Source organism: Mesocricetus auratus, unplaced genomic scaffold, assembly GCF_017639785.1.
Source record: "Mesocricetus auratus isolate SY011 unplaced genomic scaffold, BCM_Maur_2.0 Super-Scaffold_100031, whole genome shotgun sequence".
Lineage (NCBI taxonomy): Eukaryota > Metazoa > Chordata > Mammalia > Rodentia > Cricetidae > Mesocricetus > Mesocricetus auratus.
The window spans coordinates 14,354,312-14,369,937 of record NW_024429212.1 but is presented as its reverse complement, the minus strand read 5'-3'; the positions used below and the strand labels follow the sequence as shown (position 1 = coordinate 14,369,937).

Genomic DNA, 15,626 nt, shown 5'->3' with positions numbered 1-15,626 from the left:
AGACCCTACTCTCCTCATCTCTCCTGCCCTTTCCTAATCTGGTGACTTAGCACACCTAAAACTACTACGGGCAATCAACACAAAGGACTAGCGTGAATCTCATCTCCTATTACAGCTTCCCCCAAGGAGCTAAGATGGCACCTTGACAGGCTCTTGATCCTGGGTAATGCTTGTTGCCTGACGTAACCTCTTCACTAATCTACAGTCTAAAGCAGAGGCCCCAGGAGCCCCGCAACACCAGGCAAAGGGAGGTAGTAGCATCAGTGCAGGAACCGGTTGCAGCTCTGCCTCAAGATATGTCTTCTTGGTTTTGCATGGCATTCAATGTAGCAGCTAACGAGGAATTTATTCTCCGTACAAAACAAGCCAGCAAGCAAGCAAACAAAAGAACAACAGAATAGAGGTAGAGAAGAAGGGTTGGCCATCCTGTGAGCAAGGGGAGTCACTCAGTGTCACAGGGAGCAGAGCCCGGAACAGAGCCCGCCAGCTGCTCAGCCTCTGCTGCACAATGTTAACGCTGCAGCTGTATGTTCAGGGTCCTTATCTCTATAAAGAAGAATGGAGAGGAACTGGACAGAGATAGGTCAGTAGGCCCAGATAAACCCTGCAGGAGGGAAATCAAGTGAGTCCGGGCACTTCAGAACACGTTAAGGCCCCTGATTGTGAGTGCTGAGAGTCTTGAGTGATGATACATTACTCTTCAGTAAAGCAAAATATAAGAGCAAACAGAATACAGAAACACTTTCACTGACTCCTGCATTCTAGGCATGTCCAATCTGCCCGGTGAATCCCAGGATATTGTCCACTACGCTCCACACATTTGTAGTAACAGTATCGTCACAATGTCAAAAGGTTGGACACCCTGATATCCATCTATAGTCCATCAAATGTGGCAAACTGAAGTCTTGGTCTGTCCATAACAGCAATGCCTTTTACAACAAAAAATAATAACTGGAGCCACCACCACCCGCACAGTCAGATGTAAGAACAGTGTCCATGTGCCAATAACTCCCCTGAGTCAGCCTTGTAAGTGATTAACAGCCATCTTCCCATTTTCTCTCTTACAACATGAAAACACGCCTCCATCAAAACCTAAAGGAGTCAACAAAAACACCTCCCAAGGTCACCTGGTTGGTAAGTTAGCGTGACCTGAACTCTAACTCAACCCTGTGAGTCTCACTACTTCATATCTGGGCCTCTCCCATACAATGTTCCCTAGATCATGCATGCACTGGACATCAATTATGCATAAAACTCCCAGTTCAACGACCACATAGGTACCCACTATGTTTCTACATAACTACGTCAACACTTGCAAATACAACAACTTTTACAAGTTACCAACCTTGTTCGTTCCTTATTCCTGCTGGTATGTTTTTAAAACTATTCCGTGCTGCTTATGCTTCTTTAGTTACACAACATAAAAGTTCTCCCCATAAAGTTTAGCACTAGAAAAACACTGTTATTTTTAGTCCGTGTATGTGAGTCTTTTGCCCGCAGGCAGGCTTGTGTACCGCGTGGATGCAGTGCTCCCTAAGGCCAGAAGAGGGGGCTGGATTTCCTGGAACCCCAGTCACCACGTGGGTGCTGGGAACTGAGCCTGGGTCCTCTGCAAGAGCAGTCAGTGCTCTTACGTGCTGAGCCCATCTCTCCAGCCCTGAAAAACGCTGATTTTTAACCAGGCCTTGTGGCTCAGGCCTGCAATACCAGCTCCAGGAGAGGCAAGGCAAGAGAATCATTAGTCAAAAGACTTCCTGGGTTAAGTAGCAAGTTCCAGGCCAGCCTGGGCAACTTCAGATCTTCTCTCAAAAACAGAATGTGGTGGTTTTTGATGTGTTGGACACAGGGACATGGCTCAGCAGGTTTAATTCTGAGGGCTGGATAGTGGTCATAATGGTGGTGCTGTGTTCTTGAAATTGGAGTGCAGTGTCGCCACTGGTGAGCAGTGTTGCGTCACCACAAACTTCTGAACTAGTTCCTAGAAAGAAACAGATTCCTCAGAGCTATCACTGAGGAGCAACAGATGAAACAGGCCAGGTGGCGCTCCCCTACCTTCTCTGTGGCCATCCCATCTCCTCCTCCACTCTGGTTGAGCTCCGTAATTTGAGGCTCCAACAGCCTCGGCTGTTGAAGGGAGCCATGGCTGAGCATGCCTGGCCGGGTACCCCAGGGATCTTCTCATGCTCTCCCTGGATATGCACAGAGCCTTTTACTGTCCCGGGTTACTCCCATAACGCTCTCCCGACTTCCCCTCACCTCCTCCTCGACCACTCTCTCCTCTAGGGAATTGCATGCACCAATGTACCTGACAGGATTTCCTTCTAGAGTTTTCCAATGCCTGCTTGACCACCCGCGGCACTAAGGTCCCACAATGCCCCAGACATAATTCTCGATGTTTCTCTGAGTCGCTGATTTTTGCTGACAGTTCCCCCTTCCACATAGCCTCTGTTATCATCCAGGCACATCTGGCCCCGCCCTTGGGGGGACCTGGCAGAGTGGTCACCCCACATGGCAAGCGGTACCCTGGCTCTGTCCAAAGGCACAAACGATCCCTTTAAGAGACAAGCCCTACCCATCCCCCTCCCTCTTCCTCTGAAGAGGCAGGCAGGTCTTTTCCGTCTCTCTCTTCCCTTTCCCTACTCCCTCTCCTCTTCCCCCAGTAAAACTTCCCACATAAGCTCTGCCTGCAAGGTGTGTCTGTCTCTCACCATGTGGGGGGCTCCCTGGGACCCGACCCACCCACCAAGGCCCACCTCACACCACAGATCAATAACAGCCTCCTCAATGCCAACACACCTTCCACTCACTTGTTCAATGCACCAGGTACGTAACGGCGGAAAGATACCAGCGCTCAGGTCAACTGTGTGAAATCGCTGTTTACCTTTAAATAACTTCTGGAGATACAGTTCTGTGACAGAATGCTCGCCTAGTACATATGGGTTCCTAAGTTCAATGTTCAGTGCCATAAACTTAAATAATTTACTAATTTAGTAAAATCCAAAGTTCACGTCTTAATTACAATAGCCGCTTTTCAAGTACTCAATAGCCTCATGTAGATAGGAGTACTGACACAGAAAGAACCACACAGCACTAGGAGTACACTTACACCGGACCACACAGCGCCGGGAGCCACACCCACAGCACCGGGAGCCACACCCACACAGGACCACACAGCATGGGGAGCCACACCCACACAGGATCACACAGCACTTGGAGCCACACCCACACGGGACCACACAGCACTGGAGTCACACCCACACAGGACCACACAGCGCCAGGAGCCACACCCACATGGGACCACACACAGTGCCGGGAGCCACACCCACACAGGATCACACAGCACTTGGAGTCACACCCACACAGGACCACACAGCGCCAGGAGCCACACCCACATGGGACCACACACAGCGCCGGGAGCCACACCCACACAGGATCACACAGCACTTGGAGCCACACCCACACGGGACCACACAGCACTGCAAGTCATACTGGGATGACCCCTTGCAAACAATCGATGAGGTCAGTTTGGGTCAGCATCTAGTGGCACCATTAAGTGGGAAGAGCAATCCCCATCAGTTGTAGAACTGTCTGTCCATCAGTCAGACTTGCTCCTGTGGCTGTACCCTGAAGCCAGGTCCCGGTCCCTCCGGGCTCCCTTTCTGTAAACTCTGCTCCTCCCAACACATCAGCCGTCCTCCCACACACACACAGCGTCCTCTGTGCAAGGCAAGGATTGGGCTGACCTGGTCGAACACCCTCCAGATGAAATGAGAGTCACCACACATGGTCCCAACTCAACTTCCCAGTGCCGACTACACCTCCATAAACTAGCTTCCGGCCACATTCCTGTCCACATCACCTCCTGCTCTGTCCCCTTCTGGTCCTGCTATCCTACACCTAACTGATAAACTCACTCCTCCCTGCCTCTGGGGCTGGTTCAGGTGACACATTCTCCAGCAGAGCGCGGTCAATCCTCTGTGGCCTTGCCTTCTGGATAGCCTTTATATCAGAGCCCCGCTCGAAGGCCGTCTCTGAAAACCCTAGGGGCTTTTGGACTGTATACTGTAGTTTTGAAGACCCTTGCCCCAAATACTAATTCCTCCTCACCACACACAATGTCCTAGAGACTCCCCAGCCTCAGGAAGGCCGGCTCCTCTTTTAGAAAATCTAACACATTAAAAACTCACAACTCACACTTACTCTTCAAGGAGCAGAGAGACTCTTTCGCAACGTTACTGGCTTCAGCAGGAGCAGAAAATGAGACTCTGTAATCACAAGAAACAAAATGACAAAGCATTAAATCATATCAGGAATGTGTTGGCAGCTGGCCAGATCTGGTTGTGGTGGAGCGGAGGGGTTCTCTCCGCACACGGAAAACGCATATTTCCCGTGGCTTTGTAATCCGCCTCGAGCTCAGGCCACCTCCCCAACTAGGGAAAAGTGCACCACGGAGGGCAGGCCCTGGGAGGGCCATAGGGTCTCAGGTGAGCAGGTGAGAGGTCAGGCGAGGATTGACTGCCACTAGCAAGGGGAGGTCAAAGGGAAGACAGCAGGCGAGCTTGGGGCACAAAGCTTAACAAGGAACTTCAAGCAAAGATCTGGATTCTTCCCCTTCTTTGCCGGGACTTACCTGAATGCTATGCTTGGGAATGGATTTTAAAAAAAGAAAAATAACGAAGGGGTAAAGGATGCAATCCTGCTACAGGGTGGAGCAGGTGAACAGGGGCCCGGTGTTCAAAACCAGGGTTAGAAGCACGGAAGGGGGCTGACAGATACTCCACAGCCAACTGCGAGGCGTCGGGAGGAGGGAGAGGTCAGGCCACTGGACCCAGAACTATTCTAGGCAAGCTAGCACTAAACACACAAAACAGAATCAGAAGACATCACGACTCTGAAACGTCTCCCCCGGGGAAGGCCACTCTAAGAAACATAAGCCCAGAGCAAAACAAAAATAACTCGGTTGCGCACACTTGCTTTTGAAGCCCACTTGAAAGAGACCTCACAAACAAAATCAAAACTCGCCTGGAGATGTCACGCAGCGCACGGCCTCCTCAGAGCATAAAGAGCTCCCCACAGCCCAAGGACAACAAGCAGAAAAGTGGGAGAGTGGCCTGGGTAACTCTCCAGAAAGAAGCTAGAAACAGGACCCCTAAACCCACAAAATATGCTCGATTCATTTACAATAAGACACTGGCTTGAGGCTCTCACTCATCACCAGCAAAATCAGTCAGTAAAAACCCCAGGAGCCACAGACCGTGCGGTGTGGATGTGTAAAACCCAGCCTGGACCAGTTTGCACACCCATCCACAAACTCCACGGACAGCGACTTGTCCCTTGGCCTAACAAGGTCCCTTTTGCTTAAGCAGTTCGCCCTTACTTTCTATCAAGTACATATAAAATCTCGATACAAGGTTATTTATTACAACATACTATAATGACAGACTGGAGTCACACACCCACTTTCATGGGGTCTGGCGGAAAAAAATGCTGGCATAGGTTTTAAAAAGACTATCTAGCCAGATGGTGGTAGTGCATGACTTTAATCTCGGCACCCAGGAGGCAGAGGCAGGCGGAACTCTGAGTTGGAGGCCAGCCTGGACTACAGAGTGAGTTTCAGAACAGCCAGGGCTACACAGAGAAGCCCTGTCTTGAAAAACAAAACAAACAAACAACAAAAAAAAAACAACAACGAAAGATTATATAGAGCCACTAAATACAAATGAAAATCATCAGGCATTAAAATAATGGGGCATACAACCGGGTGGTGGTGGCACATGCCTTTAATCCCAGTGCTCGGAAAAACGGATGTAGGTAAATCTCTGTAAGTTAGGAGCCAGCCTGGTCAACACAGTGATTTCCAAGCCAGCAGTGGTACTTAGGTTTTGTCTTTAGAAAACAAAAATTGCATTCACTTGAGACTGGAGAGACGGCTTGGAGCTTAAGAGCACTGGCCGCTTTGCAGAGGACCAGGGTTCAGGGGTTCAGTTCCCAGAACCCACATGGGGGGCTCACAGCTGTAACTCAAGTTCCATGAGATCTGGTACCCTCTGCTGTCCTCCACAGGCACCAGACATACAAACAGCTCACATGCAGGCAAAACTCCCGTACGCACGAAAATAGATACGTTTTGAAATAGCGAGGCAGTCCCATTTGTCCCAATGGGTAATGAACAATAAGGTATATTGTTAATTTTTTAAAGAAAAGAAAGGAAATGGAAGACAGTCGAGCAGCCAGGCATGGTGGTAGACATCTATACCTCCATCTCTCTGAGAACTGAAGCACATCCCGGCTGTGTGGTGGCCGGGAGGCAGAGGCGGGCGGATCTGAGTTCAAGGCCAGCCTGCTCTAAAGAGCCGAGTTCCAGGACAGCCGGGGCTGTATCAAGAGACCCTGTCTCGAAAAAAGTAAATAAAACAAATGAAAATGAAAAAGGGAGGGAGAAAGCCTAAGCGGGAGGATTAGGAATTCAAGGCTAGTATGAGCTATTCAGCAACTCGGTCTAAGAAAAATAATTAAAGAAGCAAAACCAAAATGGTAGACAAAATAAGACTTCCGAATTGGAAAGAGAATGAGAGTGATACACATAATATGCTTTCATGTGTATAAAATGGTTCTGGAAATAACAGCTGGTTCTGGGAAGGGAAAGTAGGGGGTTGGGAGTAGAGATGAAAAAAGATTTATTTCTTTTTGTATTTTTCTGTGCATTGGTGTTTTGCTTCTATGTATGTCTGTAAGGGTGTTGGAATCCCCGGAATTAAAAACATTGTGAGCTGCCATGTGGGTGCTGGGAACTGAGCCTGGGTCCCTCTGGAAGAGCAGTCAGTGCTCTTAACCGCTGAGCCATCTCTCCAGGCCTGAAGGCAAGATTTCTAACGGATACTCTCTTGTGACTTTTTTTCTTTTTTGGTTTTTTGAGACAGGGTTTCTCTGTATTGTTTTGGAGGCTGTCCTAGAACTCGCTCTGTAGACCAGGCTGGCTTCCAACTCACAGAGATCCGCCTGCCTCTGCCTCCCAAGTGCTGGGGTTAAAGGTGTGTGCCACCAATGCCCGGCTCTCTTGTGACTTTTGAACTACCACCATGTACCTGTATGAAGTCTTTTCCCCCCAATTTCATTGCAAATACAATATAAGCTCCTCAAATGCAAGAGGCTAGCCTGCACTGCCCGTTTCAGTAGCTACCGCTATGTGTGGGAATTCGAACACAATCATGAATACCTGAGTTTGGTCACTAGCACCTATGTGAGAAGCTAGGGGTGGGGACGCGTGCAAACCTCGTGCCAGGCAGGCGGAGGGACAGGGAAAGACGCCTGACACTGATCTGGCCTACACACACACACACACACACACAAGAGAGGGAGGGCAGGGAGGGAGAGAGGGAGATGCATTACACACACACACACACACACACACACACGAGAGAGAGAGAGAGAGAGAGAGAGAGAGAGAGAGAGAGAGAGAGAGAGAGAGGGAGATGCATTAAAATTTGGTTCCTTGGCTGTACCAGCCACGGGTCATATGCAGATGTAGCTTGTGGCTACCATACTGAATGGTTCTATTGGCTTAGTGACCAATGAAAGAGAGTAACCAAACCTTATGAGCGATGAAATACAAACTCAAGTACTGTTAGGATGAAAGTCTACCTTCGTACATTAGGCGCATAACCCGAATGCCTGCACAGGTAATATTCAGAGTGTAGGGCGGGGCACACTTCCTAACCTATGTGACAGTGCAGAGGTTAAGTACACACCAGCAAGAACTTCAGTCTTTAAGGTTCGAGGTCCAGTGCTCTAAGATAGACACTGATAAGGTCTTTCCACCCTGCAAGGACACATCCATGGTTAAGCTGTGGCTTTCCATTGCCGTTCAGAAGGGGCTGGTGAGAAAGTCCATAAGCTACCCGTGACTGACTTTCCCCGGGGTTGAGAAAGTCCATAAGCCACCCGTGACTGACTTTCCCCGGGGTTGAGACACAGCTGTTCCCCGATCCTGTCACCTTAGTGATGCTGTGATGAACCAGACAGGTCAGCCTGCTGGGCTGCGGCCAGAGGTGGAGGACCAGAGACAAACCGAAAGTCTTGCCACCCAACCCTGCTGATTTGGCTAGCAGAGGCAGGAGCTATCAGGCAGACTAAGCAGAAACTTAGCTAGAAGGAGGCTGGTGTATCCGTGGCACAGCTCTCAAAGCTCTTCTGTCTAAGAAGCAAGGCCACAAGACACACAGCTCACGTCCTGGCAAGGCCCAGCATGTGAGAAACATCAGACTCTTGAGCCAAGGTATGAGCCGGGATAGTCCAAGACAGCCACCTCCTGGAAAGGTGTGAAATAAGACAATACCACTGAAATCCAAACTAGTCTCTCTATCTGTTTAAAGCAGAAGCCCAAAGTCACTTGACCGGGTCCTCCTCGTGTGGCCCCTCAACTCCGGAGTCTGGGAATCACACTGTAAGCTTTCACTTTCCCTCAAGGTAAAGGGCCAGAGAGAGAGCATCGTATTGGCAAGTATTTTCCACTGGACTGAAAAGGAATCAAAAGAGCCCATGTGTGCTACGGTGGAGGCCTAGAATGGAAACTGAGCACTCCCAAACATTCTCCTGTTGCCCAAACTTGCTCTCAAACGAGTTGGGAGCTGAAAGAGATTTGTCTTCAGCAAAAGGGATAGGGCAAGTCAGAAGTATTTCTGATTACAGGAACAAAGCCAGCTTCACACGGAAAAAGAACTATCAGAATAAACAGTGGCAAGGTTTGCAGGGTACAGAGTCTAGCTGCACCTTGGTGAGCTGCGTCCCTACCCTCTTTCTAACCAGATCCTCCCCAGAAGTCTCAGGGGTGTGAAAACCAATGAACACAAGGAAGGGGACACAAAAGCTAGACCTAGTGATGCTTGCCTCAAATCCCACAGCATTCAGGAGGCTGAGGCAGGAGGACCATATTAGAGGGCAGTCCGGGCTATACAGAGAGATCCTTGTCGAAGAGAGAGACAGAGAGAGAGGAGCGGGGAGAGGAAGGAGGACCAGGAGAAGGAAGGAGAGAGAGAGAGAAAAAAAGAAAGATCGACCCACACTCAAAATTTCATAGTTGGTGGGAAACATTATATTAAGAACTAGGCTCAGAAAGACAAATACCAAAGACCACACAGTCTATCTCATATGCAGATCCTAGCTCCTACTTCTTATATATGTGTACCTATCAGGGAACGAGTGTGGGGACAGGTTATGAAACCTATAAAGGTGGCCCTGAGGGAGGAAAAAGAGGTGTATAAAGGAAAGGGCAGGAGACAGTAACAGAACACATGCAGACAGAGAGAGAGAGACAGACAGACAGACAGACAGACAGAGACAGACAGAGAGACAGATAGAGAGAGAGAAGGAGGGGGAGGGAGAAGGAGGAGAGAGAGAGGGAGGGAGAGGGAGAAGGAGGAGAGAGAGAGAGAGAGAGGGAGAAGGAGAGAGAGAGAGAGAGAGAGAGAGAGAGAGAGAGAGAGAGAGAGAGAGAGAGAGAGAGAGAGAGAGGGAGAAGGAGGAGAGGGAGGAGGAGGAGGGGGAAAATCAACCAAAAAAAAAGTATGTTTGAAAATGCCAAGGAACCCTGTTACTTTGTATGCTAATTAAAAAAAATAAGATGCAAGAACAGGAGTTTGCCACTGGGAACCCGTACAGTCTTTCACAGTAAACTTAAGATGTTTATGTAAGTAAGGGGCTAGGATGTAACTCATTGCGCGTGAAGCACGAAGCCTTGGCTCCATCCTCGGCACCATACAACGTGGGTAAGACGGTGCCCACCCGTAATCCCAGCCAGGAGGGTAGGAGGAGCAAGGCCACACCCTCAGCTATGTAGTAAGTTTGAGGCCAGCCTGGGACACCTGAGACTCTGTCTAAAACAAACACACAAATGGAGTAACAAACACCAAATGACATTCGTGTTTTAATTACAACCCTGTGCCAATTCCTAGAGCAAAGAATAAAGCACCATAGAGTATATGTGGCATGAAGGATCAACCCAGATAATTTCTGCTTACCACGGTGCAATCAGGAGGCTTTTCTTTTTTTAATAGTATTTCAGTTTCCTTTCTCACGGGTCCCTGTCTGTGGGGCCCTGTATATTCCACCCTGCCACGTTCTCAGGAGAGCCTTGATTTCTACTGTCTTTAAGATGTAAGCTAACAGCTGCAGGATGTCCTGGCCTTGGTGGGGAACAGCTCCTGTCTGAGTAGCAATAGACTTGAGCCATGGTAGTCTACACCCATCCTGAAGGCTAATTAGGCCTGAGTACATGCAGCTAAGGAGTGTCTTTAGGATTCAGGGAAGCAATTGCTATCTGATCTGCCCTTTAGACATGATAACAAATGTCTTCTGCCACTGCCCTCACCTTTGGATGGTTACTCAAGGTGATGCATGAATAAACTGGATGCTGTCAGTATTAACTGACTGTCCTCCTGTTATGATCTGTCTTTTCTTTAACGCTGGGATAGCTAGCCTTCCCTCATCCACACTCCCCCACTCAGGAACGGACCCCACTCAGGAACGGACCCCACTCAGGAACGGACCCCACTCAGGAACAGACCCCACTCAGGAACAGCCCGTTGGGCTGGTTCTGACCCCACAGCCCCAAAGACATCCATCTGTGGCACCTGTCCCCTGAACGGGTGCTTATCCCTTGTCCCTAAGTACTGAGACATCTAAAAACATCATCTCCCGCCCCTGTCTCAACATAGCAGCCAGGAGGCTCTCAAACACCACTTGTCTCGATTTCATGAAGTCCTGCTTCTCTGTTAAGAGCGGTGACTGTGCCGTCCTCCACCTGTCCCACGATTACAAAAATCTATGGCATAAAAGACAGAACAAATCGCAGGTGCTCCCTGAGCTTTGCCTGCCCGCCAGAGTGGGAGACAGCAGCAGGAGATGCGACGGAATGGGAGGCAGTACTGCACGGCCATGAGCTCATTAACGAGGACTTTCTCGGTCAGACACCATCGACCTCCCATCTCCAAGGGGACCCTCTGGCTGACTGAGACATGAGGTCCGTCAATGGCCTGGCCCTCTGGGGACTGCACTGCACTGGCTTTCTCTTCTTCTCCACTGGCCCTCTCTCTACTACAGGGCAGCTGTTACACACCCCGTCTCCTTTGCGGCTCCTTCTGGAAGAAGAAGGAAGTTAGATCCTCAGCTAAGATTTCCTATGCACCCCCAGCTCACCCCACTCATTCTCCCTCCCCCAAAACCTTTGAATGAGCCAGATCACGCCTTCGACTCTTACCAACACTTAAGACCCACTGTGCCACGCCCTTGGCGAGCACTTGGTAAATCCCAAACAGTGTACTAGAATGTCAAAATACAACCAGCTCTCAGACCGAGAAGAAAGAAGCCCCTGCAGCCACCGAGTTGTCTCTCATGGAGGAGGTGTGAGTCCACGGGGTTGCCTAGCCATTGACTCTACCCTTACTCCATCCCTCGTGACTACCAACACAATGAACATTCCTGTCATAACGGTCTGCTAGGGAGGCTGCAGGCCAGGGAGGCAGCTGAGACCCAGGGAGGGTCACACTGTTTTCTTTTCTCCTGCTCCTGGGTTCACCAGAGCCTTCAGCATTAGGTGCAAGGCTACTCCTCATCTCCGAGGAACCATTTTCTTTTATCATTCACTACCTGTCCAGCAACATTTGTCACAGGCTACTCCACAAGCCTTGCACGTATCGGATCCTTCCACGCCTCTAGGGTACTGATGTAGCAGAATACACAATAGACCCAGAGACAGATACTGGGGTTCAAGCTTCAAGCTGAAGAACAGAAAAGCAAAGCAGCCAGGCACTAGCTTCTTACCTCTACCTCAACACAGACCAAGGGGGCGATGCTCAACCTGCCCCCGACTTCACCGCTCCTCAGATTCACTCAGACTGCTACAATGTCCGCAACGGGGCTAGAGACTCAATGCCTGATGCGGCCTACTGAAGACCCTGCTCCCGTGTTATACACACCTCCAATGCTGGGATCAAGGCGTGTGATCCCAGGTGCTGAGATCACCTTTGTGTGAGCTGTTGTTTTTAGGGCTGGATCAGTTTCCTGTAGTCAGTGTGGCCTTGAACTGACAGAGATCCGTCTACGTCTTAACCCTGAGTCCCGGGATTCAAGGCGTGTGCCAACACTGCCCGATCTCTCTATAGCTTGAGGCTGTCTTGGCTTTCTGAATCCTCAGGCATGCTTTAATAAATCATAGTTAATATATGACCCCACTTTGGCACATTAGGTCCTTCTTGCCTCGTAAGCCCTGGCTTCCCTACAGGTCACACCTATCAGCACTGGACTCCCTGTCTGCATATGTTCCCTGAGGGTTCAGGTTTTCACTTCAGTAACCTGGGTTCAAATCCCTGCTTTGCTACTGACCAGCTACTGGGCTTTGAACGTCACCTCTCAGAACCTGATCCTGGGGATGATGCAACGTAGGAGAAAGCTCAAGAGACTGAGTGGCAGACACGGAAATCTCTCTGCCCGGCAGGGAAGACCAGCCTGCCGTCCCAGCAGTCAGGCAACCCTGCCAAGCACCACACCTTTACCTCGTCCATGCTCTGCTCTGGAACCGCCCAACCGCTTAACCTACACAGAGAGGGCCTGTGCTGCGGTCCTCACACTCAGGGTTAACTTACAGCCCGCTCCTCAAGTGTGTAGCCCTGGACTCCTAACCCGGGTACATGACAAAGCAAACCACCCTGGCCAACAGCCAGCGCCTCTGGAACACTCTCGGCCAAAGGCTGCTGCTCTTCTAGCTAACTGCTTCACGAGAAGAGGACTCCCCACCTACAGCAGTTAGGGACCTCAGCTCACCCCTCCCGGCACTGTCTGCTTCCCACCCTTCGGTACCGCCGAGGCCCAGTCAGTCCGGCCCAAGCAGCCACTGGAGTGACAACCCACAGGGCTCCTTGACAGTGCCTTGCTCTTCTGTGAAGAAGACGACTACACCGACGTCAAGAACCACTTTCGTGTCCTGAGAAGCACGCCCAGGTCAGGGTTCCTGAGTGGCAGTGAGCGCCAGGTGAGCAACGTCGGCTGCCCCTGACTTCAGCAGCCCTGTCCTTCACCTCCTCACAAGCTATGACAAGCAGAAAGGCCTCATGACAAAACAAGATCGACAACTCCTGGGGGACAAGGTTACCCTGGCCGAGACTTCTACCCCTGTCTCACCGCCACAGAAAGTCAGTGAGGAACTTGCAGTTATGCACCAAAGTTACCCAGAAATAATGTCACCCATTGTCAAGGGTTCCAAACACACTGTTTCCAGACTCTTAAAGCCTGGTTCCCTATCAGAATTTCCCTGATGCAGCTGGTTCAGGAGTGGAGCCTGCACTGTACTGGGTTTGTTTTTTTTTTTTTTTTAATTTTTTGTTTTCTCGAGACAGAGTTTCTCTGTAGTTTTGGAGGCTGTCCTGGAACTTACTCTTTGGACCAGGCTGGCCTCGAACTCACAGAGATCCGCCTGTCTCTGCCTCCCGAGTGCTAGGATTAAAGGCGTGCTCCACCAACGTCCGGCTGCACAGTACTTTTTTTTTAAACCTCATGGGCTTGGCTGGCTGGCTGTGTCATATAATTCAGACGGGCCTCAAGCTTACTATATAGCCAAGGATGACCTAAAAATACTCATCATCCCCCCCCCCACCTTCACCACAGTGCTGGGATTACAGGCATGCACCGCCATGCCTAGTTTATGCGGTGCTGGCGATGGAGTTCAGGGCTTAAAGCATGCTAAGCAAAGGTAATGGAACCACATTACTGCCCAGAAAGGAGATGTGTGTCCCAGGGTGGGAACTGATGGGGAATGTCCTTCTGTATGTATGTTCCTCTGGCGAAGAAACACTGGTTGGTCAGTAGCCAGGCAGAAAGCATAGGCGGGGCTAGGAGATGAGGAGAATTCTGGGGAGAGGTTATGTGAGGGAAGCCACGTAGCAGCTGAAGGAGTAACATGCTGGAGCATTCTCTGGTAAGATAGGGCCATGCAGAAATACGCAGATCCACAGTTATGGGTTAATAATTAAGAGAGAGCTATCAGTAAGAAGCCTGAGCCATCAGCCAAACAATGTATAACAATGTATAAGTAATGTAAGTCTCTGTGTGTTTATTTGGGGCAAAGCGGCTATGGGACCAGGTGGGACAGAACCTCCACCTACGAGGAACTTACAAAAGCCAGGCAAGAACTTTACCACTGAGCCACAGCGAAGCCCTTCCCACCAGAGGCTCTAAGTGTACACAGAATGTAGCGTAACAGTCTCCTGCCAACTCCCGCCCCAGGACCGTGGAAAAAGCCAGTGGTGCAGCCTAAAAAAAAGTGTGAGAAGATTTCTGATGCTCCTTCCTCAGGATGACACATACTCTTGGCCTGTAGACAATTTAGCAGAAAGGAAACTTACAGCCACCAACGGGGAAGATCTCTTGTGGCCTCATTGAGTTATCCAGGGTTGCTCTTCGGGACTTCCCATGAAGGCCTGCCTCATACAGCTGTCGGCCATATTTGAAACATGAGGAACCGAATTTTAGATTTAATGTAAACCCAATTTTAAAAACAGCAACACGTGGCTAATTGTTACTATACTAGAAACCCCAGAAAGTGTTTCTGTCCCTACGGGGTCCCAAAAATAAAGTTATACGGCCTCTTACATTTCCTAGCACGTCAAAATTTATGAAGATTTATATCTTAAAATATCTAAACTCAGTCTCTTTTGTCAGTCTTGATTTCAACTATGTGCAGTTTCAGAGAAATTAAAAACTGACATATTTTCCGCTAGCCTGGTGGTAACAAACGTGTAATTCTAGCTGTGTAGAGACTGAGGCAGGAGAATCACCAAGGCCAACCTCAGTCTGTCAGTGAGACCCTGTTTCAAAATTAAAAAGAAAGCCTGATGGCGGTGGTGGTATGTGCCGTGGCGTACATGCACAGATATGCACAAATAAGCATGCAATTGATTTTTATCATTTCTAAAAAGGGTGGACATGTGGTTCAGTGGTAGCGCACTTGTCTAACATGTACAAGGGTTAGGTTCAGCACCCATACCAATATCTCTCCCTCTGGAAAACAAAAACAAAAACAAAGTAAAGCAACCAACTTGCGGACCTTGTTATTTGGTATTTTGCAAACTTACTCTTTTGTTCATTTTGTTTTGTTTTGTTTTGTTTTTTGAGACAGGGTTTCTCCGTGTGACAGCAATAATGGTCTTGGAACTCGCTCTGCAGACCAGGCTTGCCCTGTACTCAGAGATCCGCCTGCCTCTGCCTCCCGAGTGCTGGGATTAAAGGGGTGTGCCACTACACCCAAGCCATTCATTGTGGGGGGAAGCCTTCTACATAGGAACAAAAGCAAATATGTCACCATATAACATGAGCCTTTCCCTCTGCAATCCAGCTGTGCTGCCATGAGGGAGTTTAGTGTTAGAGGGTTCAGAAACCATAGGTCCAGTATTACTTTACAAACCAATCGACATGTCAGCTTCCACAGAGGTGGGGGGGGGGGGGAGAGAGCACTAAAGACCCCCTGATGACCAGAGTACTTAATTTACTTGTTTAGCTATGGGAGGGATTAAACCCAGGGCCTATCACATTCCAGGTAAGTGCTCTAACGCTCTAACTCACTCTCTCTCTCTCTCTCT

The 15,626-nt window shown here is 49.5% G+C and overlaps 1 protein-coding gene across 10 annotated transcripts in view; it reads right to left on the bottom strand.

The window, feature by feature from the left end:
* Abhd6 (abhydrolase domain containing 6, acylglycerol lipase) overlaps positions 1-15,626 on the bottom strand; it is a 50,763-nt gene that overhangs the window by 26,353 nt on the left and 8,784 nt on the right. For 4 of the 10 annotated variants that reach the window (XM_040733418.1, XM_021231380.2, XM_040733420.1 and 1 more), the window contains one exon: positions 4,195-4,265. The exons of 1 other annotated variant lie outside the window; for it this stretch is intronic. In XM_040733418.1, coding sequence (XP_040589352.1) covers positions 4,195-4,265 — 71 coding nt within the window. Of the gene's footprint in view, positions 1-2,796; positions 2,918-4,194; positions 4,266-15,626 lie in introns of those variants that run through there. 5 more of the 10 variants (XM_040733419.1, XM_013118644.3, XM_013118645.3 and 2 more) reach the window with 3 other exon arrangements.